This window comes from Coregonus clupeaformis, unplaced genomic scaffold (genome assembly GCF_020615455.1).
Source record: "Coregonus clupeaformis isolate EN_2021a unplaced genomic scaffold, ASM2061545v1 scaf0333, whole genome shotgun sequence".
NCBI lineage: Eukaryota > Metazoa > Chordata > Actinopteri > Salmoniformes > Salmonidae > Coregonus > Coregonus clupeaformis.
In genome coordinates, this window is record NW_025533788.1 from 116,772 (window position 1) to 142,670 (window position 25,899).

At 43.5% G+C, this 25,899-nt stretch overlaps 1 protein-coding gene across 1 annotated transcript; it reads right to left on the reverse strand.

Annotated features, from left to right (window-relative positions):
* Window positions 1-24,262: 24,262 nt before the first annotated feature.
* Window positions 24,263-24,808, reverse strand: LOC121556634 (stonustoxin subunit beta-like; the record flags this gene model as incomplete). Its single annotated transcript, XM_041870524.1, has 1 exon — window positions 24,263-24,808. A coding segment is annotated over one exon (546 nt), but the record flags the coding sequence as incomplete, so codon positions are not given.
* Between the last annotated feature and the right edge of the window lie 1,091 nt (window positions 24,809-25,899).

Sequence of the window (25,899 nt, forward strand, 5' to 3'; positions counted from 1 at the left end):
CGACAAGGGGGAAGGCCTCCTATGTTCACAGAACAGCAAGAGAGGGAGATAGTAAACATGGTTTTGGCCAACAATGCTATAACACTCAAGCAGCTCCAAGCTAACATTGTCAATAACCACGCCGTTTTCAACGATATCCATCAGGTCTCAACATCAACACTGGCACGCATCCTAAAAAAATAACATATTCAAATGAAGCAAATTTATCGAGTGCCTTTCGGGCGCAATTCGAAAGGGGCGAAACGACTGCGGCATGATTATGCAGAGGTATGTATTCACTTTAGCAGTGTGATCTGCATACTGTCTCATAATCTTTTACTGTACTGTAATATGTATACTAGATCTACACTGAACTACACAATTTTGCCTGACACTGTTTTTCAGAGAGTTTTACGAATGGATGGAGAGGAGATCCAGCATGAGTTCATTTACGTAGATGAGGCTGGGTTCAACCTGACGAGAACACGAAGGAGGGGAAGAAACATCATTGGCCACAGGGCTATAGTCAATGTCCCAGGGCAACGTGGGGTAATATAACACTCTGTGCAGCCATTACACAGAATGGGGTCCTCCACCGCCATGCCCATATGGGCCCTTACAACACAGCACTCATACTTACATTCTTGGACCAATTGCACAACATAACAGCAGCAAATCAAATCGATCATATGCAATACATTGTTGTCTGGGACAATGTGTCTTTCCACCGCTCTGCTCTGGTTCAGAACTGGTTTCAGCAACATCCACATTTCACCGTCCTATATCTTCCACCATACTCTCCATTCCTCAACCCTATAGAATAGTTTTTCTCGGCATGGCGGTGGAAGGTATATGATCTCCGTCTCCAGGCTGAGGTACCCCTGGCCTGTGACCAGATGGAGGTAGCAGCAATGCAAGGATGGATTCGTCATTCAAGACGTTTCTTTCCAAGGTGTCTTGCTAATGACAACATTGCCTGCGATGTTGATGAAATTCTCTGGCCAGATCCAGCTAGGCGAAGAGACAATGTCTAGTTATTTTTTTTAAATTTTTTTGAACTTACAATACGTAAAGTGACGTTTGGTTACAGTATTATGAATCTCCATGTCAACATTTTGGGCGTGTTGAGAAATAAATGAGTTTCTTCAGTCTGCAACATTGGTCTTGTGTAGTGTTTGGTGAATTTACATTATATTTGTACTTTGTTGAGAGTAGCCTACTCTAATCATAGGGAAGTAGAAGTGCTAAAAGTGTTTTAGGTTTATCACAGCAGAGTGTAACTCGTGCAAACAGAGTATAGTAATGTGAAACGTGTGTGTTTCATATGGTAACAAAGTGTGGTTTTTAAAAAGAAGTGTATAGTTTTACAAGAGTGTTTAATTTTGCAAAGGATCTGTAGTGTTTTGCTAATTGGGTGTGTGGTTGTGCTAATTGTGTGTAGTGTTTTGAAAAAGACGGGCCCTGTTTTGAAAATCGTGCTTAGCAATCAAAAAAACTGTAACTTACAATACGTAAAGTGACGTTTGGTTACAGTATTATGAATCTCCATGTCAACATTTTGGGCGTGTTGAGAAATAAATGAGTTTCTTCAGTCTGCAACATTGGTCTTGTGTAGTGTTTGGTGAATTTACATTATATTTGTACTTTGTTGAGAGTAGCCTACTCTAATCATAGGGAAGTAGAAGTGCTAAAAGTGTTTTAGGTTTATCACAGCAGAGTGGAACTCGTGCAAACAGAGTATAGTAATGTGAAACGTGTGTGTTTCATATGGTAACAAAGTGTGGTTTTTAAAAAGAAGTGTATAGTTTTACAAGAGTGTTTAATTTTGCAAAGGATCTGTAGTGTTTTGCTAATTGGGTGTGTGGTTGTGCTAATTGTGTGTAGTGTTTTGAAAACACGGGCCCTGTTTTGAAAATCGTGCTTAAGCAATCAAAAAAACTGTAATCCAAACCTTCAGAAATGAGAACAGGCATGCAACTATCTAATGACTATTTTAGCATTACAGTAATGTACTGTAAAATACGTATGACTGCATAGTATTGCATAAACATTTGTAACTCTAAGCCATCCATTTACTGCACTGCATTGAATGAATGAGGTTGGTTATCATGCTGTACTACATTTATTTGTACATTGTTTACAGTTCCTATGCTGAACACATACTGTGTTTGAATTCTGTACAGAGTGGAAAGGGCAAAGACATCATGGAGGACGAGGACGCTTGTTTACAGATGTACAAGAGACTGCAACTATAAATATGGTTTTGGCCAACAATGCAATTAGGATTCGAGAGATAAGAGAGCATATCTTGAATAATGACACCATATTTAACAACATCAATGCTGTAAGCCTGTCGACCATACAACGCATCCTCCAATGGCACCAAGTGACGATGAAACAACTTTACAAGGTGCCATTTGAGAGAAACTCTGACAGAGTCAAGAATCTGCGACATGACTTTGTAGAGATATGTATGCAACACTACTTCCAGTACTTCAGACATACCATATTTACTCATCTGTATATGTAACTCTGTGTTGTTGTTTTTATCGCACTACTATGCTTTATCTTGGCCAGGTCGCAGTTGTAAATGAGAACTTGTTCTCAACTGGCTTACCTGGTTAAATAAAGGTAAAATAAAATAAAAATAAAAATCTGTATATCCTTTTGTCTGTTACAGAGAGATTGGAGATGGATGCCCATGTACATTTATTTATGTGGATGAGGTTGGCTTCAACCTCACCAAAACCAGGCGCAGCGGAATAAATGTAATAGGACAGAGGGCAATTACCAATGTCCCTGGACAGTGTGGGGGTAATATAACTATGTGTGCTGCCATCACTCAAAACGGGTCCTCCATCACAATGCCACACTGGGTCCGTACAACACCGGCCACATGCTCACTTTTCTGGATGCAATTTACACAATGCTTGTCCCTGATCCAGATCAGGAGCCTGCTAGATTTGTGGTTATATGGGACAGTGTTAGTTTTCACCGGGCTGTTCTGGCCCAAAACTGGTTTGCCACCCATCCACAATTTGTAGTTTTGTACCTACCCCCATATTCACCTTTTCTAAATCACATAGGGGAATTCTTCTCAGCCTGGCGCTGTAAAGTGTATGATTGCCAACCCTATGCCCGCTTCTCCAGGCAATGGATGACGCATGTGGGGACATAGAGGTTGCCTCTGTCCAAGGTTGGATACGCCATGCTAGGAGATACTTCCCTTGATGTTTGGCAAGAGAAAACTTATCTTGTGATGTGGGACGAAGTATTGTGGCCAGACCCAGCCCGGAGAAGAGATGAAGCGTAGCTTAGCACTGGTGATTGCCCCCCTACCAATTCCTGGACTGCCCCCCCGGGATCCCACACAGACAATTGTGTTCTTTACTGTATTCTAAAGAATATACTTTTGGTTTACATACGTTTATGGTTTTGTTGTATGCTACTGTATGCTACTGTTTGGCCTAATAAATATTTTCTGTTTCTACATTGCATTGGTGTTTACAGTGTACTTGTTACCCCTCTCAGCAGATTACTTTCCCTGTAGAACATTGTATTGAAATGTAGATATAAGCCTATGAAAGACCAAAGAGCTTTAGATTTAGAACAACAGTGTTTACATGGCATATCCAAAAATGTACTATTATGAAAGAAGTGTTTGCCATTTGATGCAAATGCTTCATTCTGACATGTGTTTATGGCATTTTGAATGCAGTGTTACATTTTGAAGGCGATGTGAGGCATTTTGCATTTTGTGTGTGCAGTTTTGTCAATTGTGTGTAGGGTTTTGAAGAAAGGAGACATAGTTTAGAAAACGTGTGTAAGCAGTTGGAAAAAACTGTAAGAGATTTTATATTATTTAAAGTAGGCTAGGTTATAATGTATAACAGTTTTTGTTGTTGTTGTGTAAAGCAGATCAAGGTCTATACCTCAGCAAGTGGCGACCCGTCATTCAGGGCAGGTGGCCTTTCCTGTTTTGCATGTTATTGTGGCATTAATACATGTCACATATCAGTTTGCTAACAATGTAAAAAATATATACACTACCGGTCAAAAGTTTTAGAACACATTCAAGGGTTTGTCTTTATTTTTACTATTTTCTACATTGTAGAATAATAGTGAAGACATCAAAACTATGAAATAACACATATGGTATCATGTAGTAACCAAAAAAGTGTTAAACAAATCAAAATATATTTTATATTTGAGATTCTTCAAATAGCCACCCTTTGCCTTGATGACAGCTTTGCACACTCTTGGCATTCTCTCAACCAGCGACCCGTCATTCAGTGCAGGTGGCCTTTCCTGTTTTGCATGTTATTTTGGCATTAATACGTGTCACATATCAGTTTGCAAAAAACTTAAAATAAATAAATATATATATATATCATTGAGTTAATAAAGCCGTAAAAAAACATGGTCTCTTTTTTGTTTTCTTGAGTAAGGCAGCTCCAAAATGCAGGTGTTTCAGCCTAGCTCAGTGCTTTCTGTGGTGGTGGGGCAGCCTAGCTCAGTGCTTTCTGTGGTGGTGGGGTAGCCTAGCTCAGTGCTTTCTGTGGTGGTGTTTCAGCCTAGCTCAGTGCTTTCTGTGGTGGTGTTTCAGCCTAGCTCAGTGCTTTCTGTGGTGGTGTTTCAGCCTAGCTCAGTGCTTTCTGTGGTGGTGTTTCAGCCTAGCTCAGTGCTTTCTGTGGTGGTGTTTCAGCCTAGCTCAGTGCTTTCTGTGGTGGTGTTTCAGCCTAGCTCAGTGCTTTCTGTGGTGGTGGGGAAAGCCAGAAGACAATACAGAGCGCTGCGCCGTGATTGGCTCAGTGTTCTGTCACTCATGGGGACACTACGTCACTGCCAAGTCTAAGGGTAGAGCTATAAAATTCAAGCCCCCTGGGTGCAGCCACAGAGTTACATTAGAAGTGCCCATCCAAGAAGGTCATTGGCCACAGATAAAATGATGTCAAATCACATTTTATCTACAGTAGCTTTGATTGGACTGATCAGGTCAACATCATACTTTCAAAATCTTAGCCAGCAGTCATCATCACGAATCAGGTCGACAATCTACTGGCAAATCCTTTTTAATCCTTGTCATATGAAGAGAAATAAAGAAGAGAAATTATAGGGCAGCAGTTGGGACTCTGCTGTTGGGACTCTGCCTTATGTAGGCCCTAACAGGTTGTGGGCACCGTTTCTCACCGTTATAGTACAATGAATGTATTGTTTAGTGTTGTGTTGTGGAGTGGAGTGGCTTTGCTGGCATGCATCCCCCTTTATTTATGTTTTGCCCCACCAAGATTGACATGCTAAAATCACCACTGACCTCAGCTATAGCCTAGATGACCAGCCTAAACCTGTTCAGATCAGTTCCCATAACGTTATAGACCTAACAGTAGCAAGACAGAGCTTGTAGCCTAGGCATGGTATTTTACACACCATTTCAAACGGAGACCATCAGGTTGGTCAGCATGATAAGTGATCATAGCTCAAACCTACTCTGACTATTGAATGCCTGACGTCGACCTAACCTTATAATAGTTTGTAGTTTAGCCTAGACCTACGAGAGTCTGCCCATCTTTCCTACATATCAACACATTTATCCGACATCTAATGTTACCGAGAAATACGTGCCATAGTTTCAACAGCCATTGTGTAACTGCGTAGGCTACACACATACTTTCACGTTCATATGAGGAAATCACATAACTTCTTACAGTCGCTGGTGCAGCCGCCTGTTCTCTTGCAGATGAAGTAGCTTTTATAGGCAACTCATTCAACCAGCCTAAACAACAGTAAATAAAAGATGTCAAATGGTCAAAAGTCAATCCTGATATAGCCATGTACATCAAAGAGAGGTGTATTGCTACAGATGTAGGATCTTAATTTTAGCCAGTTTGCTACAGCAGGAAAATAATCCTGCAGCAACAGGACATTTTAATTATTATGGGAATGGCCGGCAGGGATGTAGCTCAGTTGGTAGAGCATGGCATTTGCAATGCCAGGGTTGTGGGTTCGATTCCAGTATAAAAAATAAAAATGTATGCACTCGCAATGTATGTAAGTCGCTCTGGATAAGAGTGTCTGCTAAATGACTAAAATGTAAAAAATCACCATGTAGAATTATGTGTACAGATGTAGGATCTTAATTTGATCACCCCCCACTGCAGAATAACTTTCCCTCAATGCAGTAAATGTGAAACTTGTAGTGTATTTGAGGTTTTAAAAGGCTTCTGAAGTTTGTAATTTCCACTTAGAAATGGCAGACTTGAGTTTCCCTTACTAAAAATGTATCAACCGCTACAAAAATGTCCATTAATTATAATTCACATAATAATTCACATTTCCTGTTGCTGCAGGAATATTTTCCTGCTGTAGCAAACTTACTCAAATTAAGATCCTACATATGTACATGCAAATGTACTTGGCGAATAAAGGTGATTCTGATTCTGCAAAGGTTGAGTCTCTAGATTCCCTTGCTGCTCTGGGGAAATAATGAAATGGTTGTCATAGTGATTTAAACTGGGCCTGGTTATCTCCAAACTCTGAGACCATGTCATTTGTTATATTTCACCCTATTGATAAAGGAAGCTAGAAGGCTGAACCCAGAAGACAACTTTAAATCAACACTTACTGATATTATCCTAAAATCCTTTCACTCATATTGTTGTGTCTCTTTGTTCAACGGACGTTGGGTAGCCTGTGATATTAATATTGTATCAAACAGCGGGGCAGGGCAGTGAAACCAGGTCGCTGGCCAAAACTAGGTTAACCCTATTGCTGCGATGGGAATTGTAACCTGTCTCACACTGCCCCCTATGAAAGCAAGTCTCGTTCTTCGACTACTCAGACCCCTCACACATCCGGGCCGTGCAATCTGATGGCCTCACAGACACCATACTACTTCTGACACCAATGTAGCAAACAGCGGGGCAGGGAAGTGAACCCAGGTTGCACGTGTAAAAGGCAAACAACCTACGCATCGCGCCATTGGCGCCAATTGGGTTACTTGGTTGGAATTGCATCATAGTACATGGGAATAATGATGCATTTTATTTAGTAAAGAGGTTTCTTGCATCAAACACAACAACATTTTCAGTCACCTCCTCCTTGTGTGAAGGACAAGTAGATAAACAGGTTCATGTCAAGCTCTGCATGTTTTTTGGAATGTCTCATGGAATGTAGGCTTACATTGAACACCACACATTGGCTGCTACTGTAGGCTGAATGATAGAACAGCTATTTCCATGTTAAATGTTATTGGAGGCCTTTTTTACATTATGATCAAATAGCCTACTCGGTCTCTGTTAAAACTGTAACTTAAAGTGGGTACAGCCTCAGTGTTCACAGTAAACTCACGCCGGAAGTTGCACAGATCGCTACACTATAGTAGAACTATGATACAATTACATTTATCATACGAAATGGGAAATGTAGAACTATGACGAATGAATATTGATGTATTGAATTCACAGGAGGTTGGTGGCACCTTAATTGGGGAGGACGGGCTTGTGGTAATGGCTGGAGCGGAATCGGTGGAATGGTATCATTAATATGAGCCGTCCTCCCCTCAGCAACCTCCACTGATTGAATTTGACTTGCCCACGTCCAGTTAGCGCCATTTTGTATGATTCAACTGTCAAGTCATTATATATTTTCCATTCTGCTGAGAGCACCTTCCTGATGACTGGCACTCTGTACATTCCTATGGATGAGCTGGAATGTGAAGCTAACTGAAGCTAGCTTTAGAAAACCAGTATATCTAGCTTGCATCATAGTCCACCCCTCAGGCTAAGTTCAGGTTACAGCATGAGGCAGGCATCAACAGCCGAGTTGTAGGCTACTACCTGGGTAGTGTTCATTAGTTTACACCGCAGCCAACGGTTTTAAAATGTTGCATAAACAGTTTACTCCAAACGCTGTACAACGTGACCTAAACAGTTTCTGTTGCCAAAGCGTTTTGCTACGGTGGGCACTAATGAACACACACAACCTGTTTTGAGGAACTGTAAGTTGTTGTTAGTCTTTCCACAGTATTTATTTGTCTCTCTTTCACACAACATACCTTCCTGAGTGAAAAGAGTTAACAGTAGATTAGAAAGAGAAAATGTTGTTGCTTGTTGTGTTTTAAGCCTGTTTTGAGAAGACAAGTCTATAGACCTATGATACAGTACACTCTTAGAAAAAAGAGTTCCAAAAGGGTCCTCTGGCTATCCCCATAGGAGAACGCTTTTGGGTTCCAGGTAGAACCCTTCTGGCTTCCATGTAGAACCCTCTGTGGAAAGGATTCTTCATGGAACACAAAAGGGTTCTACCTAGTACCAAAAATGGTTCTACAAAGGGTTCTCCTATGGGGACAGCCAAAGAAACCTTTTAGATTCTAGATAGTGTATGTTATGTGGGCAGCTTGTCTCTCCCTTTTCTGTTTCCCTTCCTCCTTGTTTTGTCCCCTCTGTGTCTGTTGTATCTGTATGTGTGTTTGTCCCCTTTATGTGGGTGTGTCTGGAGTGGATCAGGGGGCGTGCTCAGGATCTGCCTCTCCTGTGCAGCTGCGGGTTGTTTCCAGTGATTCCTGCCTACGCAGCTGCATCCTATTCTCTAATCAACCTGCACTACTAAATCCGGGGCATGGCTCTCCACCGGCGCCAGATCGTTGTTCTTACCAGAGCGTTCGGACATACCTCCCAACCTGCCTGCCTTCCTGCCTGTCGGTCTGCCTGCCTGCCTGCCTGCCTGCCTGCCTGCCTGCCTGCCTGCCTGCCTGCCTCAGCCTCTCCTTCCTCCGGAGCCGACTAGCCCACTCTGTTCCTTTACTTCAGTTGTTTTTGGACTAAGACAATTTTAACTTTTATTAAATATTTTTGTTTCTTCCACTCCCTTTGTCGTGTTTGTTTCTCTGAGTGCTGGGTTGAACCATAGCCTAACAGTGTAGGAGCGATCACCCTGGGGCACACAGATGGAAACAGAACGAATTCACCCCACACATCTAATTTATATCCAAAACATTTTAAGGAGAGTAGGCCTATTATAACACTGTCCACAAAACATATCATCAACTATATTAATACACATAACAATATCATCAACGATATGAATACACATAACAATATCATCAACTATATTATTACACATAACAATATCATCAACTATATTAATACACATAACAATATCATCAACTATATTAATACACATAACAATATCATCAACTATATTAATACACATAACAATATCATCAACTATATTAATATCATAACAATCGTCGTCTTACCTTTTATATGTCTCTCAATAGAAGTAGAGTCTGGAATGATCATTCGGTGGTGGAAAGTTCCTTTAGTTTGTTCTGCTCATTTCCATATCAGGTTCAACCTGTTCTCTCTCCCACTCCCTGTCTCTTTATAGCTCTAACAATGTGCCTTGGCAAACATTCTACAAGTGTCTGGAACTCCAAATGTAGTTCTGATTTAGTGTTCCAAATGAAAACAATTTGATTAAACTGGTTAATATGGTTAAAATACATTAAGACTGAGTAATGCTGTGATTTTTTTTATTATTTTGTATTGAAATGTTTGACTTTATTTTCCCTATGTCCTTTCAATATAGGAACAATTTGTGAAATGACAGCCTTCTGTAAATATGGACAAAAGTCTATGGATTAATTTTATGGTATGTGTCTTGCAACATGATGTAAAATGACAGGTTGAGAAACACTGCATCTTCCTAGGTGCATATGTGAGAAGGAACGCAAACTGTCTCCCTATGTGTGCCATCCCTAAACATCAAGTGTTTGTGGTTCATTAAAATGTTTATTGTCAAGGTTGAAAAAAAAGAAAACTCTATTGGAGGGATGTGACATCATTCTTCCACAATAAATTCCATAATTTGGTGTTTTGTTGATGGTTGTCTTCAATTGGGTTGAGACCTGGTGACTGAGACGGCCATGGCATATTGCGAAACATCAGCAAGTTCAGCAGTCTCCATCAATGAAGCTCCTGCCAAACGTGCCCCAACAATCACCAGTCGTTAAGCTCTTCCCGAGCAGGGTCGCAGTCTCTCCTGGTAGCAGCTCCTCTCTCCCCAGGGGTATCAGCCCCTCTCTCCCCAGGGGTAACAGCTCCTCTCTCTCCAGGGGTAGCAACTCCTCTCTCCCCAGGGGTAGCAGTTCCTCTCTCCCCAGGGGTATCAGCCCATCTCTCCCCAGGGGTAACAGCTCCTCTCTCCCCAGGGGTAACAGCTCCTCTCTCCCCAGGGGAAGCAGCTCCTCTCTCCCCAGGGGTATCAGCTCCTCTCTCCCTAGGGGTAGAAGCTCCACTCTCCCCAGGGGTAACAGCTCCTCTCTCTCCAGGGGTATCAGCTCCTCTCTCCCCAGGGGTAACAGCTCCTCTCTCCCCAGGGGTAGCAGCTCCTCTCTCCCCAGGGGTAACAGCTCCTCTCTCTCCAGGGGTAGCAACTCCTCTCTCTCCAGGGGTAACAGTTCCTCTCTCCCAAGGGGTAACAGCTCCTCTCTCCCCAGGGGTAGCAGCTCCTCTCTCCCCAGGGGTATCAGCTCCTCTCTCCCCAGGGGTAGCAGCTCCTCTCTCCCCAGGGGTAGCAGCTCCTCTCTCCCCAGGGGTAACAGCTCCTCTCTCCCCAGGGGTAGCAGCTACTCTCTCCCAGGGGTAACAGTTCCTCTCTCCCCAGGGGTAACAGCTCCTCTCTCCCCAGGGTAACAGCTCCTCTCTCCCCAGGGGTAGCAGCTCCTCTCTCCCCAGGGGTATCAGTTCCTCTCTCCCCAAGGGTAACAGCTCCCTCTCTCCCCAGGGGTAACAGCTCCTCTCTCCCCAGGGGTAACAGCTCCTCTCTCCCCAGGGGTAGCAGCTCCTCTCTCCCCAGGGGTATCAGTTCCTCTCTCCCCAAGGGTAACAGCTCCTCTCTCCCCAGGGGTAGCAGCTCCTCTCTCCCCAGGGGTATCAGCTCCTCTCTCCCCAGGGGTAGCAGCTCCTCTCTCCCCAGGGGTAGCAGCTACTCTCTCCCCAGGGGTAACAGTTCCTCTCTCCCCAAGGGTAACAGCTACTCTCTCCCCAGGGGTAACAGTTCCTCTCTCCCCAGGGGTATCAGCTCCTCTCTCCCCAGGGGTAACAGCTCCTCTCTACCCAGGGGTAGCAGCTCCTCTCTCCTCTAGGATGTGATGACATCGGTGGCTTAGCCCATAGCAGTAGGGGGGTCCGGGAAGGAATTTCAACAGATAAATCCATGAATACATCTACAGTGTATTGCCAAAAACCACTCAACATATTCAAACATAGACTCTGACCTGTCCAATGAGCCAAACTGATTAAAAAATCCCACAGTACCTTAACTCTCACTCTCTCTCGCTCTCTCTCTCTCTCTCTCTCTCTCTCTCTCTCTCTCTCTCTCTCTCTCTCTCTCTCTCTCTCTCTCTCTCTCTCTGTGTTATGATATATTTTTGTCAGATGTTACTATGGTATACTGAAGTATAATTACAAGCATTCCATAAGTGTCAAAGGCTTTTATTGACAATTACATTAAGTTTATGCAAAGAGTCAATATTTGCAGTGTTGACCCTTCTTTTTCAAGTCCTCTGCAATCCGCCCTGGCATGCTGTCAATTAACTTCTGGGTCACATCCTGACTGATGGCAGCCCATTCTTGCATAATCAATGCTTGGAATTTGTCAGAATTTGTGGGTTTCTGTTTGTCCACCCGCCTCTTGAGGATTGACCACAAGTTCTCAATGGGATTAAGGTCTGGGGAGTTTCCTGGCCATGGACCCAAAATCTCGATGTTTTGTTCCACGAGCCACTTAGTTATCACTTTTGCCTTATGGCAAGGTGCTCCATCATGCTGGAAAAGGCATTGTTCGTCACCAAACTGTTCTTAGATGGTTGGGAGAAGTTGCTGTCGGAGGATGTGTTGGTACCATTCTTTATTCATGGCTGTGTTCTTAGGGAAAATTGTGAGTGAGCCCACTCCCTTGGCTGAGAAGCAACCCCACACATGAATGGTCTCAGGATGCTTTACTGTTGGCATGACACAGGACTGATGGTAGCGCTCACCTTGTCTTCTCCGGACAAGCTTTTCATCAGAGAAAAATACTTTACCCCAGTCCTCAGCAGTACAATCCCTGTGCCTTTTGCAGAATATCAGTCTGTCCCTGATGTTTTTCCTGGAGAGAAGTGGCTTCCTCGCTGCCCTTCTTGACACCAAGCCATCCTCCAAAAGTATTTGCCTCACTGTGCGTGCAGATGCACTCACAACTGCCTGCTGCCATTCCTGAGCAAGCTCTGCACTGGTGGTGCCCCGATCCCGCAGCTGAATCAACTTTAGGAGACGGTCCTGGTGCTTGCTGGACTTTCTTGGGCGCCCTGAAGCCTTCTTCACAACAATTGAACCTCTCTCCTTGAAGTTCTTGATGATCCGATAAATGGTTGATTTAGGTGCAATCTTACTAGCAGCAATATCCTTGCCTGTGAAGCCCTTTTTGTGCAAAGCAATGATGACGGCACGTGTTTCCTTGCAGGTAACCATGGTTAACAGAGGAAGAACAATGATTTCAAGCACCCCCGTCCTTTTAAAGCTTCCAGTCTGTTATTCTAACTCAATCAGCATGACAGAGTGATCTCCAGCCTTGTCCTCGTCAACACACACCTGTGTTAATGAGAGAATCACTGACATGATGTCAGCTGGTCCTTTTGTGGCAGGGCTGAAATGCAGTGGAAATGTTTTTTTGGGATTAAGTTCATTTTCATGGCAAAGAGGGACTTTGCAATTAATTGCAATTCATCTGATCACTCTTCATTCTGGAGTATATGCAAATTGCCATTATAAAAACTGAGGCAGCAGACTTTGTGAAAATGAATATTTGTGTCATTCTCAAAACTTTTGACCACGACTGTATACACACACTTAGAAATATGGGTACAGTATTGTTCCCTGGAGTACAAAAATATCAAAATACACAATGTACCTTCAGAGATATGTAATGTATTGTCAAATACTTTATGATGATAGACTTTATGATGATAATATATGCCTAGGAACTAACTTGGTTAAGGCCACAGGACTGAAAATGAACGAATTCAACGACCATGTCTCTGTCACTAACAAGTACAGTCAGTGGTAACGTTACAATTCACTATAAAAGGCAAGACACACTGGGAAATGATTTAGGAGGCGTGGCTTAGTGGGGGCAAGGCTTTCACATTACCTGGAGTGGGAGATGTACCGTGCTACAGACAAGCCCCCTTTATGAGAGTCACAAGTACGCATCAGGCACTGAAGGAGGCAGTGTCATGGTGCGTTTGTTACCAAGTGGGAAGTGGGAATTTACTACATAACACTGGGAAAAAATCCACTTGAACGGCCCTCCAACTGGTAATTACTAGTGGGAAACTGGTCTATCATCCTGAGCGCCCAATTCTCCCACATGGTGACCTCTGACCTCACCTACTAAGGAAATGGTTTCTATAACAGCATTTTTGGCAGTTAAATGCAACAACAAAACATTATTTATAAAAATCTATCTGTTTTTGAACTCTATAATTTGGTTACAAGCATGATAACTGTACTTTTAGTTCATGGTTGACGGGTTGTTGGCCATTAGCCAACCACCGTTTATCAATGAGTTCAAATTAAATGAATGCATCCAACTGCTTTTACGACTTCAGAACTGGTAAATTCCCAACTTCCACATGGCTACAAACGTAGCATCAGAGTGGAAACTTGAGAGACCAAACATAACAATCCTGTCACAACAGAAAATGCCATTGTGAATGCTGAACAATAGGAATGTTCTTTTAAAGAGTCCTTGGCAGTTTGCACAGTGCAAGAAATCTTTCGGATTTCCATTTGGGAAACTGCTTTGTTTACAAGGAACTATAACACCTTTGCCTTCTCTTATGATTTGCCTGTTGTGTGCTCTGTCCCCACGTTGTCTCAGTATGGTCAGTGGGAGCTTCCAGTCTTTGGAGTTCTTTGGGAAAGAAAGGGCCTTTTGCCACTTCAGCTTCACCTTTATGAATCATTTCCAGATGCCGGGCAATTTTTGATTGTGGTTTCTCACAAAAGAGACAGTAATGTTTTGATCAATCTTTAGTCTTTGTAACGTGCATGACTTCAAGTGAACTTGTGGATTCTTGCACAGAGGTGTCAGACTCAGTATTTCTATGTCCCTTATAGGCCTTTGTTCTTCCATACAGTAAAGCTCTAAACTGCTCTCGTTGTCACGTTCTGTTCCTGGCACATATTCATCTTCTGTTGTTTCTATGTTGCTGATTGAGTCTTCAGAATCATATCCAAGCATTTGTTTGTTGAGCTGAAATCATAAAAACAATCAGAATTCATACAGTTGTTTTACTGAATACATTGTCTGGTCACTGAAAACATTAACTGTTTTACTCCAACATATCAACTCTTATTTACTAAACCAATAACTGTTCAATCATGTCCTGATTTTTCTGAAAAGGGTTATTTCATATAATCAAGAAAGAAAAACTGTAATCATTCCATTACCTATTTTGTAGGCTAATGCACATAAAAGTACATGCCCCAAATCCTATGGGGACAGCCAAAGAACCCTTTTAGGTTCTAGATAGCACTTTTTTTCCCCCTAAGAGTGTAGAAAGATGATATCCACAATATTTTGGCCTGAGCTCATGGTCTTCCTCTACCTCTTCTGTGACAGCCAGGGGGAGCAGGAAGCTGACTAGTGGTGGTTATTCAGCATGAAACGTCCATTGGGGTGGGGGCATGGTAAGACGTCTGTAGCATCCACAGTGTTTAGAAAACAACACAATACATTATTTAGCATTCATTTCAATTCGGCACAAAATAATCAGAAACGACCTGAACAAACTGCAAATGCATCCATGGAGTTTGAAGAGTCACAAGCTTGATGTATCCATTGCGTGCTAGGAACATGGGATACATACTACACTTTGGAAGTGAAACAAGTGAAAACAAGCCCCAAAATGGCTACTGCACAAGTATCCCAAAAACATTTCCCTAACACAAGTGGTTAGTACCTGTGCAAGAATGAAATAATCACAGCCATTTTGTGTTGAGATATAAGGGGTTGGGGTCAATTCCATTTAAATTCCATTCAATTAAAAAAGTAAACCAAATTCCAATTCCACATTTTCCTAATTGAAAACTATTGAAGAGAATTGGAATTTCAGTGTACTTCTTGAATTGACTGGAATTGAAATGGAATTGACTCCAACCCTGTGTGATAAACTGTACATTGATATTTACAAATACACTCTCTGTTCTTTCCAGTTGCGGAACCACTTCTCTGGTTGAAACAGATGTATTGTCCATTTTTGGGCTCGACTGAAAACCAAATCAAATAAGAACCATTTCAAGTAATGAAATGACAATCCTCATGTCAGTGACTTGGATCTTATGAGAGGTTGAATTGACGGGCTTCCAAAATAAAAACAGAAGGAAGCAAATCTCTAGCAAACACATTTCTAAACATCTAGGTCAGGGCTATTAAACTGGCAGCCCACAGCCAAGATCCATTCCATTTATCAATTTAGAATGGCCCTTTGATACATGCTGAACATTAATTAAAAATTATCTGCAAAACAATCCCAGTAAAAAATGGAATGTTTAGGGCCAAAATGAGCCCTCGTTCAATATTCTCCAATGGGAGAATCTGTTTTCCTATAGTCTTGCCCATTAAGTGCTGTCAATCAATATAAGTAACATACCAGTTGCAGCCAATCAGAGCTGCTAACAGGGGTACAGGGACTGTCTGCCCGCCTACTGGCTCTTTCGCCACTGATAAGACTACACTGCCAGAGCGTGCTTTGGCTAAACTCATCATTGACTTAAAAAACAATGGACTCAGTTATGGCTATCATAAACTTTATCCGATCAGCATTTATCCTTCAACATTGATGTTTCGTGGTCTGCTGAGCATCATGATATACTTTTACATAATGAGGTTGGGTAGCTAAGTAAGGGTAGGCCTAATTCTCTCTAGAGAGTATGGGAGTTTAGGGAGGAGATCATTGCTTTGCTGTAATGACAGTGGTGAATTATCATTAAGTGATAACAGTCTGGGGGAACAAGGTATGAGGATACCTCTTTCCAAAACATGTCCCCTGGTCACTCCCAGTACATATGATTAAAGGAGTCCAAGGCACCTTGATTACATAGATCACACAGAGGAGCGGTTGTGATTTCTATTAAATTATGTTTTCTAGGTGGAAGGTTTACCCTGTGTATGAGATTAAAATGTATCAGCTGGTGATTAGGATTGTTAGATGAACCCACTAAGTTCCTGATGAACTCAACTGGTGAGCCTCTTTAGCAGCTAGATCCATGGACACACTGATTTCAATGTCCTTTGCCAAGGTCAGATTACTTTCAGTCAACAGTCTATTTTGTGTAGCTTCACTCCGTAGCCCACAGAGCTCACACCCAGTGGCTCTCCAGGACCAGGTTCAGAGAACACCTGACTCACTGATAATAGTCTAACACCTGGAAGGACAAGGGATTCACTAAAATTATATTTAGTGGGTTTTAATGAAGGGTTTTAATTGAAGATATTGTTTAAAGATATTGTCCATCATGTTGTGTGCAGAAGAGGCGTTGGCCTTCTGGGCTTGTTCAATGACAAGGCCATTATGGAAAGAGTTGTTCAGCTGTATAGACACAACAACACAGTAATTCAGTATATCTGGTCCCCCATTATGGAAAGAGTTGTTCAGCTGTATAGACACATCAACACAGTAATTCAGTATATCTGGTCCTCCATTATGGAAAGAGTTGTTCAGCTGTAGAGACACATCAACACAGTAATTCAGTATATCTGGTCCTCCATTATGGAAAGAGTTGATCAGCTGTAGAGACACAACAACACAGTAATTCAGTATATCTGGTCCTCCATTATGGAAAGAGTTGTTCAGCTGTATAGACACATCAACACAGTAATTCAGTATATCTGGTCCTCCATTATGGAAAGAGTTGTTCAGCTGTATAGACACATCGACACAGTAATTCAGTATATCTGGTCCTCCATTATGGAAAGAGTTGTTCAGCTGTATAGACACATCAACACAGTAATTCAGTATATCTGGTCCTCCATTATGGAAAGAGTTGTTCAGCTGTATAGACACATCAACACAGTAATTCAGTATATCTGGTCATCCATTATGGAAAGAGTTGTTCAGCTGTAGAGACACATCAACACAGTAATTCAGTATATCTGGTCCTCCATTATGGAAAGAGTTGTTCAGCTGTATAGACACATCAACACAGTAATTCAGTATATCTGGTCCTCCATTATGGAAAGAGTTGTTCAGCTGTAGAGACACATCAACACAGTAATTCAGTATATCTGGTCCTCCATTATGGAAAGAGTTGTTCAGCTGTAGAGACACATCAACACAGTAATTCAGTATATCTGGTCCTCCATTATGGAAAGAGTTGTTCAGCTATAGAGACACAACAACACAGTAATTCAGTATATCTGGTCCTGGTTGCCATAGTTACAGTAGGAACCCATGTTGATGAGCTACAGGGATTTAGAATTTTAACCCAAAAGCTTAAATGAAGAGAAAAGTTTCCTGTTTCAGGTCAGGGGCCGTATCCACAAATCACCTCAGAGTAGGAGTACTGATCTAGGATCAGTTTAGCCTTTTAGATCATAATGAATAAGATTATATGGGCAGATCCTAGATCAGCACTCCTACTATGAGGCCCAGTATCCTGTTTCAGGTCAGTTCTACCTTTCTGTCTGAAAATGGAATGTTCTGAACATCCTGAAATCATAGCTTCATACTAGACTTGGGTAAAGGATTCATAATGTTAGGTACTGTATTTTAGATGAACTTGATTTCCACTGATCTTTGCACCTTTGGGACTATTCCATTCCATTTAAACAATAACTCGTAGTTGTGGTGAGAATAAATTGTGGTCTGACAGTGGCACTCTGACTCCACCTAGTGGTGTCCCCACAGAGTTATATATGGGGATCCCTCTCCACCTGCCATGTCATATCAACAAATATGGTTGAGGGTTTGCATCACTGGGTTCACTCAGGTGCTGTAGTACAGGACGTGTTCTGGATCTCTTTCTACACTGAGGACAGTCATAGGCTCCTGAAGGAGCAGGTTTCTCCCAGTATCTGGTGATGCACTGTCTGCAGAACCTGTGTCCACAGGTGATATAGACTGGATCCCTCAGCACCTGCTGACACACTGCACACCTGGACTGATCCTCTGGCAGAGAGCTGAAGGAACATTATAAAAACATAAGGACATTGTGGTCCTCTGTAGCTCAGCTGGTAGAGCACGGCGCTTGTAACGCCAAGGTAGTGGGTTCGATCCCCGGGACCACCCATACACACAAAAAAAATTATGCACGCATGACTGTAAGTCGCTTTGGATAAAAGCTTCTGCTAAATGGCATATTATATTATTTATATATTTTATATTATTGAGATTGTTCACTGCTATTTCTCAATGAATGTGATGTCATGATGAACTTTTTAACAGAGCAGAGTAAGCAACAGGTACTGATATATAGTTCTGTCCCTTTCTCTCCGACCCAGGAAGTGAACTCAAAACCCTCTGAACAATAAAAGGTACTGTTGAAAGTGCTGTCTCTCTCATTTTACCTTTGATCAAATGGCGTAGTTCTGCTGATAAAATGTGGAGATTGTCCGTGGACCAGTCACTCTTCATAGAGACAGCTGGGTACTGGAGACTCTACTCTCTGGGTCTGGTTGGAGTCTCTGACAGCTGGGTACTGGAGACTCTACTCTCTGGGTCTGGTTGGAGTCTCTGACAGCTGGGTACTGTAGACTCTACTCTCTGGGTCTGGTTGGAGTCTCTGACAGCTGGGTACTGGAGACTCTACTCTCTGGGTCTGGTTGGAGTCTCTGACAGCTGGGTACTGGAGACTCTACTCTCTGGGTCTGGTTGGAGTCTCTGACAGCTGGGTACTGGAGACTCTACTCTCTGGGTCTGGTTGGAGTCTCTGACAGCTGGGTACTGGAGACTCTACTCTCTGGGTCTGGTTGGAGTCTCTGACAGCTGGGTACTGTAGACTCTACTCTCTGGGTCTGGTTGGAGTCTCTGACAGCTGGGTACTGGAGACTCTACTCTCTGGGTCTGGTTGGAGTCTCTGACAGCTGGGTACTGGAGACTCTACTCTCTGGGTCTGGTTGGAGTCTCTGACAGCTGGGTACTGGAGACTCTACTCTCTGGGTCTGGTTGGAGTCTCTGACAGCTGGGTACTGGAGACTCTACTCTCTGGGTCTGGTTGGAGTCTCTGACAGCTGGGTACTGGAGACTCTACTCTCTGGGTCTGGTTGGAGTCTCTGACAGCTGGGTACTGGAGACTCTACTCTCTGGGTCTGGTTGGAGTCTCTGACAGCTGGGTACTGTAGACTCTACTCTCTGGGTCTGGTTGGAGTCTCTGACAGCTGGGTACTGGAGACCCTACTCTCTGGGTCTGGTTGGAGTCTCTGACAGCTGGGTACTGGAGACTCTACTCTCTGGGTCTGGTTGGAGTCTCTTACAGCTGGATACTGGAGACTCTACTCTCTGGGTCTGGTTGGAGTCTCTGACAGCTGGGTACTGGAGACTCTAATCTCTGGGTCTGGTTGGAGTCTCTGACAGCTGGGTACTGGAGACTCTACTCTCTGGGTCTGGTTGGAGTCTCTGACAGCTGGGTACTGTAGACTCTACTCTCTGGGTCTGGTTGGAGTCTCTGACAGCTGGGTACTGTAGACTCTACTCTCTGGGTCTGGTTGGAGTCTCTGACAGCTGGGTACTGGAGACTCTACTCTCTGGGTCTGGTTGGAGTCTCTGACAGCTGGGTACTGGAGACTCTACTCGCTGGGTCTGGTTGGAGTCTCTGACAGCTGGGTACTGGAGACTCTACTCTCTGGGTCTGGTTGGAGTCTCTGACAGCTGGGTACTGGAGACTCTACTCTCTGGGTCTGGTTGGAGTCTCTGACAGCTGGGTACTGTAGACTCTACTCTCTGGGTCTGGTTGGAGTCTCTGACAGCTGGGTACTGTAGACTCTACTCTCTGGGTCTGGTTGGAGTCTCTGACAGCTGGGTATGGTAGACTCTACTCTCTGGGTCTGGTTGGAGTGTCTGACAGCTGGGTACTGGAGACTCTACTCTCTGGGTCTGGTTGGAGTCTCTGACAGCTGGGTACTGGAGACTCTACTCTCTGGGTCTGGTTAGAGTCTCTGACAGCTGGGTACTGGAGACTCTACTCTCTGGGTCTGGTTGGAGTCTCTGACAGCTGGGTACTGGAGACTCTACTCTCTGGGTCTGGTTGGAGTCTCTGACAGCTGGGTACTGGAGACTCTACTCTCTGGGTCTGGTTGGAGTCTCTGACAGCTGGGTACTGGAGACTCTACTCTCTGGGTCTGGTTGGAGTCTCTGACAGCGGGGTACTGGAGACTCTACTCTCTGGGTCTCGTTGGAGTCTCTGACAGCTGGGTACTGGAGACTCTACTCTCTGGGTCTGGTTGGAGTCTCTGACAGCTGGGTACTGGAGACTCTACTCTCTGGGTCTGGTTGGAGTCTCTGACAGCTGGGTACTGTAGACTCTACTCTCTGGGTCTGGTTGGAGTCTCTGACAGCTGGGTACTGGAGACTCTACTCTCTGGGTCTGGTTGGAGTCTCTGACAGCTGGGTACGGTAGACTCTACTCTCTGGGTCTGGTTGGAGTCTCTGACAGCTGGGTACTGGAGACTCTACTCTCTGGGTCTGGTTGGAGTCTCTGACAGCTGGGTACTGGAGACTCTACTCTCTGGGTCTGGTTGGAGTCTCTGACAGCTGGGTACTGGAGACTCTACTCTCTGGGTCTGGTTGGAGTCTCTGACAGCTGGGTACTGGAGACTCTACTCTCTGGGTCTGGTTGGAGTCTCTGACAGCTGGGTACTGGAGACTCTACTCTCTGGGTCTGGTTGGAGTCTCTGACAGCTGGGTACTGGAGACCCTACTCTCTGGGTCTGGTTGGAGTCTCTGACAGCTGGGTACTGGAGACTCTACTCTCTGGGTCTGGTTGGAGTCTCTGACAGCTGGGTACTGGAGACTCTACTCTGGGTCTGGTTGGAGTCTCTGACAGCTGGGTACTGTAGACTCTACTCTCTGGGTCTGGTTGGAGTCTCTGACAGCTGGGTACTGGAGACTCTACTCTCTGGGTCTGGTTGGAGTCTCTGACAGCTGGGTATGGTAGACTCTACTCTCTGGGTCTGGTTGGAGTGTCTGACAGCTGGGTACTGGAGACTCTACTCTCTGGGTCTGGTTGGAGTCTCTGACAGCTGGGTACTGGAGACTCTACTCTCTGGGTCTGGTTGGAGTCTCTGACAGCTGGGTACTGGAGACTCTACTCTCTGGGTCTGGTTGGAGTCTCTGACAGCTGGGTACTGGAGACTCTACTCTCTGGGTCTGGTTGGAGTCTCTGACAGCTGGGTACTGGAGACTCTACTCTCTGGGTCTGGTTGGAGTCTCTGACAGCTGGGTACTGGAGACTCTACTCTCTGGGTCTGGTTGGAGTCTCTGACAGCGGGGTACTGGAGACTCTACTCTCTGGGTCTCGTTGGAGTCTCTGACAGCTGGGTACTGGAGACTCTACTCTCTGGGTCTGGTTGGAGTCTCTGACAGCTGGGTACTGGAGACTCTACTCTCTGGGTCTGGTTGGAGTCTCTGACAGCTGGGTACTGTAGACTCTACTCTCTGGGTCTGGTTGGAGTCTCTGACAGCTGGGTACTGGAGACTCTACTCTCTGGGTCTGGTTGGAGTCTCTGACAGCTGGGTACGGTAGACTCTACTCTCTGGGTCTGGTTGGAGTCTCTGACAGCTGGGTACTGGAGACTCTACTCTCTGGGTCTGGTTGGAGTCTCTGACAGCTGGGTACTGGAGACTCTACTCTCTGGGTCTGGTTGGAGTCTCTGACAGCTGGGTACTGGAGACTCTACTCTCTGGGTCTGGTTGGAGTCTCTGACAGCTGGGTACTGGAGACTCTACTCTCTGGGTCTGGTTGGAGTCTCTGACAGCTGGGTACTGGAGACTCTACTCTCTGGGTCTGGTTGGAGTCTCTGACAGCTGGGTACTGGAGACCCTACTCTCTGGGTCTGGTTGGAGTCTCTGACAGCTGGGTACTGGAGACTCTACTCTCTGGGTCTGGTTGGAGTCTCTGACAGCTGGGTACTGGAGACTCTACTCTCTGGGTCTGGTTGGAGTCTCTGACAGCTGGGTACTGTAGACTCTACTCTCTGGGTCTGGTTGGAGTCTCTGACAGCTGGGTACTGGAGACTCTACTGGAGACTCTACTCTCTGGGTCTGGTTGGAGTGTCTGACAGCTGGGTACTGGAGACTCTACTCTCTGGGTCTGGTTGGAGTCTCTGACAGCTGGGTACTGGAGACTCTACTCTCTGGGTCTGGTTGGAGTCTCTGACAGCTGGGTACTGGAGACTCTACTCTCTGGGTCTGGTTGGAGTATCTGACAGCTGGGTACTGGAGACTCTACTCTCTGGGTCTGGTTGGAGTCTAACAATTTACAAGTACAATATTTCCACAACGTATTTTTGTTTGTTCACCCACACCGCGTCTAACAAAGACACAGCGGTTTGAACCAAAAATCTCTAATTTGGACTCCAGACCAAAGGACACATTTCCACCAGTCCAATGTACATTTCTCGTGTTTTTTGGCCCAAGCAGGTCTCTTCTTCTTATTGGTGTCCTTTAGTAGTGATTTCTTTGCAGAAATTTGACCATGAAGGCCTGATTCGCACAGTCCCCTCTTAACAGTTGATGTTGAGATGTGTCTGTTACTTGAACTCTGTGAAGCATTTATTTGGTCTGCAACTTCTGAGGCTGGTAACTCTAATGAACTTATCCTCTGCAGCAGAGGTAACTCTGGGTCTTCCATTCCTGTGGCGGTCCTCATGAGAGCCAGTTTCATCATAGCGCTTGATGGTTTTTGCGACTGCACTTGAAGAAACTTTCAAAGTTCTTGAAATGTTCCGTATTGACTGACCTTCATGTCTTAAAGTAATGATGGACTGTCGTTTCTCTTTTCTTATTTGAGCTGTTCTTGCCATAATGTGGACTTGGTCTTTTACCAAATAGGGATATCTTCTGTATACCCCCCCTACCTTGTCACAACACAACTCATTGGCTCAAACACATTAAGAAGGAAATAAATTAACTTTTAAGAAGGCACACCTGTTATTTGAAATGCATTCCAGGTGACTTCCTCATGAAGCTGATTGAGAGAATGGCAAGATGTGCAAAGCAGTCATCAAGGCAAAGGGTGGCTATTTGAAGAATCTCAAATTTAAAATATATTTTGATTTGTTTAATACTTTTTTGGTTACTACATGATTCCATATGTGTTATTTCATTGTTTTGATGTCTTCACTATTATTCTACAATGTAAAAAATTGTCAAAATAAAGAAAAACCCTTGAATTAGTAAGTGTGTTCAAACTTTTGACTGGCAGTACTAGTCAAATGTTGGCATTCTCTCAACCAGCTTCATGAGGTAGTCACCTGGAATGCACTTCAATTAACAGGCTCTGGTTGGATGACTTATGTACTGTGTAAGTCTATGGAAGGGGGTAAGAACCATTAGCCTCCTAGGTTTTGTATTGAAGTCAATGTACCTAGAGGAGGACGGAAGCTAGCTGTCCTCCGGCTACACCCTGGTGCTACCCTAGAAAGTGCTGTTGAGGATACTGTAGACCTTCATTGTGATTTAATCAATTACTTGGTGACATTAATATATTTAGTATAGTTTGATCTAAAAAGGCTAACTTTTAAAATGTTTTACCATTTTTATGAAGTTCACTGAGGAGGATGGTCCTCCCCTTCCTCCTCTGAGGAGCCTCCACTGATTTAAATGTCATATTCTTATAAAACATAAAACATTTAGAACTGCTCTTCTTCCATCTGTTTTATTAACCATCATTGGTCAAATCTGTCACATGTAAATTCCATTCAGTGTAATTGTGTTTATACAGAAGCAGGATAGTTTGGTCAACAATTTGACAAATAAACATTTTACAGACAAGAAAATTTACAAACATGAAAAAGCAACAACAACAAGATCAATGATTACTAAATGAGAACCTTTACAACAGTGGTGATTCATTCTATTAATTACTATTTTACAATGTCTATCAACTTCAGTGGTGTATAATCATGACTATTTAGATATAATAATAATAATAATAATAATAATAATAATAATAATAATAATAATAATAAAATTATTATTCCAGTGTGTCTTACTGAACATGACCATGATTACAGTGAAACATCATGTGTTTGGCACAGGGACCACATGACACAGAGACATTGAAGAGGAGTCATCCCAAACCCCAAACCCTGGATAGAGGGGCTCAGTGAATGTGGAGTGGAATGTGTTCAGGTGGGTCAGTGTGTCAGAGGAGACTCTGTAGAAGGACAGAGTGCCGGCTGGCCAGTCCAGATACACTCCAACTCTGTGGGAGCTGGAGGAGGGGACGTCTATGTTAGTGTGATTGTCATTGTGCCAGGCAGTGTAATGGTTGTTAAAGCAGCTCAGACTCCAGGACATGTCATTCTGTCCAAGCACACAGTCATCACCCCCTCCTCTCCTGCTGATTATTTTATATGCCACTCCTATAACAGCCCCTCTCCCACTCCACTCTACCTCCCAGTAACAGCGTCCAGTCAGACCCTCTCTACACAGCACCTGTTCACAGTCCTCAAATCTCTCTGGGTGATCAGGATACGGCTGAGCCTCTTCGCTACGTGTCACCTTTCTGTTCTCCTCAGAAAGAGAGAGCTTTATGTTTACTGTGTTTGGGTCCAGTGTGAGATCACAGGCATCTGATGGATGAAACCAGACACAATATTAGAAATCATCTTCATATCACATCAGAATGTTAATGTTTCTAGGTACTAAAGGGCCACATCAGAATGTTAATGTTTCTAGGTATTAAAGGGCCACATCAGAATGTTAATGTTTCTATGTATTAAAGGGCCATATCAGAATGTTAATGTTTCTAGGTATTAAAGGGCCACATCAGAATGTTATTGTTTCTAGGTATTAAAGGGCCACATCAGAATGTTAATGTTTCTAGGTATTAAAGGGCCACATCAGAATGTTAATGTTTCTAGTTATTAAAGGGCCACATCAGAATGTTAATGTTTCTAGGTATTAAAGGGCCACATCAGAATGTTAATGTTTCTAGGTATTAAAGGGCCACATCAGAATGTTAATGTTTCTAGGTATTAAAGGGCCACATCAGAATGTTATTGTTTCTGGGTATTAAAGGGCCACATCAGAATGTTAATGTTTCTAGGTATTAAAGGGCCACATCAGAATGTTAATGTTTCTAGGTATTAAAGGGCCACATCAGAATGTTATTGTTTCTAGATATTAAAGGGCCATATCAGAATGTTAATGTTTCTAGGTATTAAAGGGCCACATCAGAATGTTAATGTTTCTAGGTATTAAAGGGCCACATCAGAATGTTAATGTTTCTAGGTATTAAAGGGCCACATCAGAATGTTAATGTTTCTAGGTATTAAAGGGCCACATCAGAATGTTAATGTTTCTAGGTATTAAAGGGCCACATCAGAATGTTAATATTTCTAGTTATTAAAGGGCCACATCAGAATGTTAATGTTTCTAGGTATTAAAGGGCCACATCAGAATGTTAATGTTTCTAGGTATTAAAGGACCAAGGAAAGGTTATTTAAGACTTGCTGAATGATGATATGTTATACTGTATGGTCATTTAAAACACAAACACACAGCAAAACATAACCACAGAGTGAAGTCCTATTAGTGTAACCACACATACATAGCTCACTTATCAAGCAAGCTCTGAAAAATGACTTCATTATTTTCTAACCCCTTACTATAAAAAAGACTGAGTAATGACAAGCTAATTCTTCCCAGCAGTT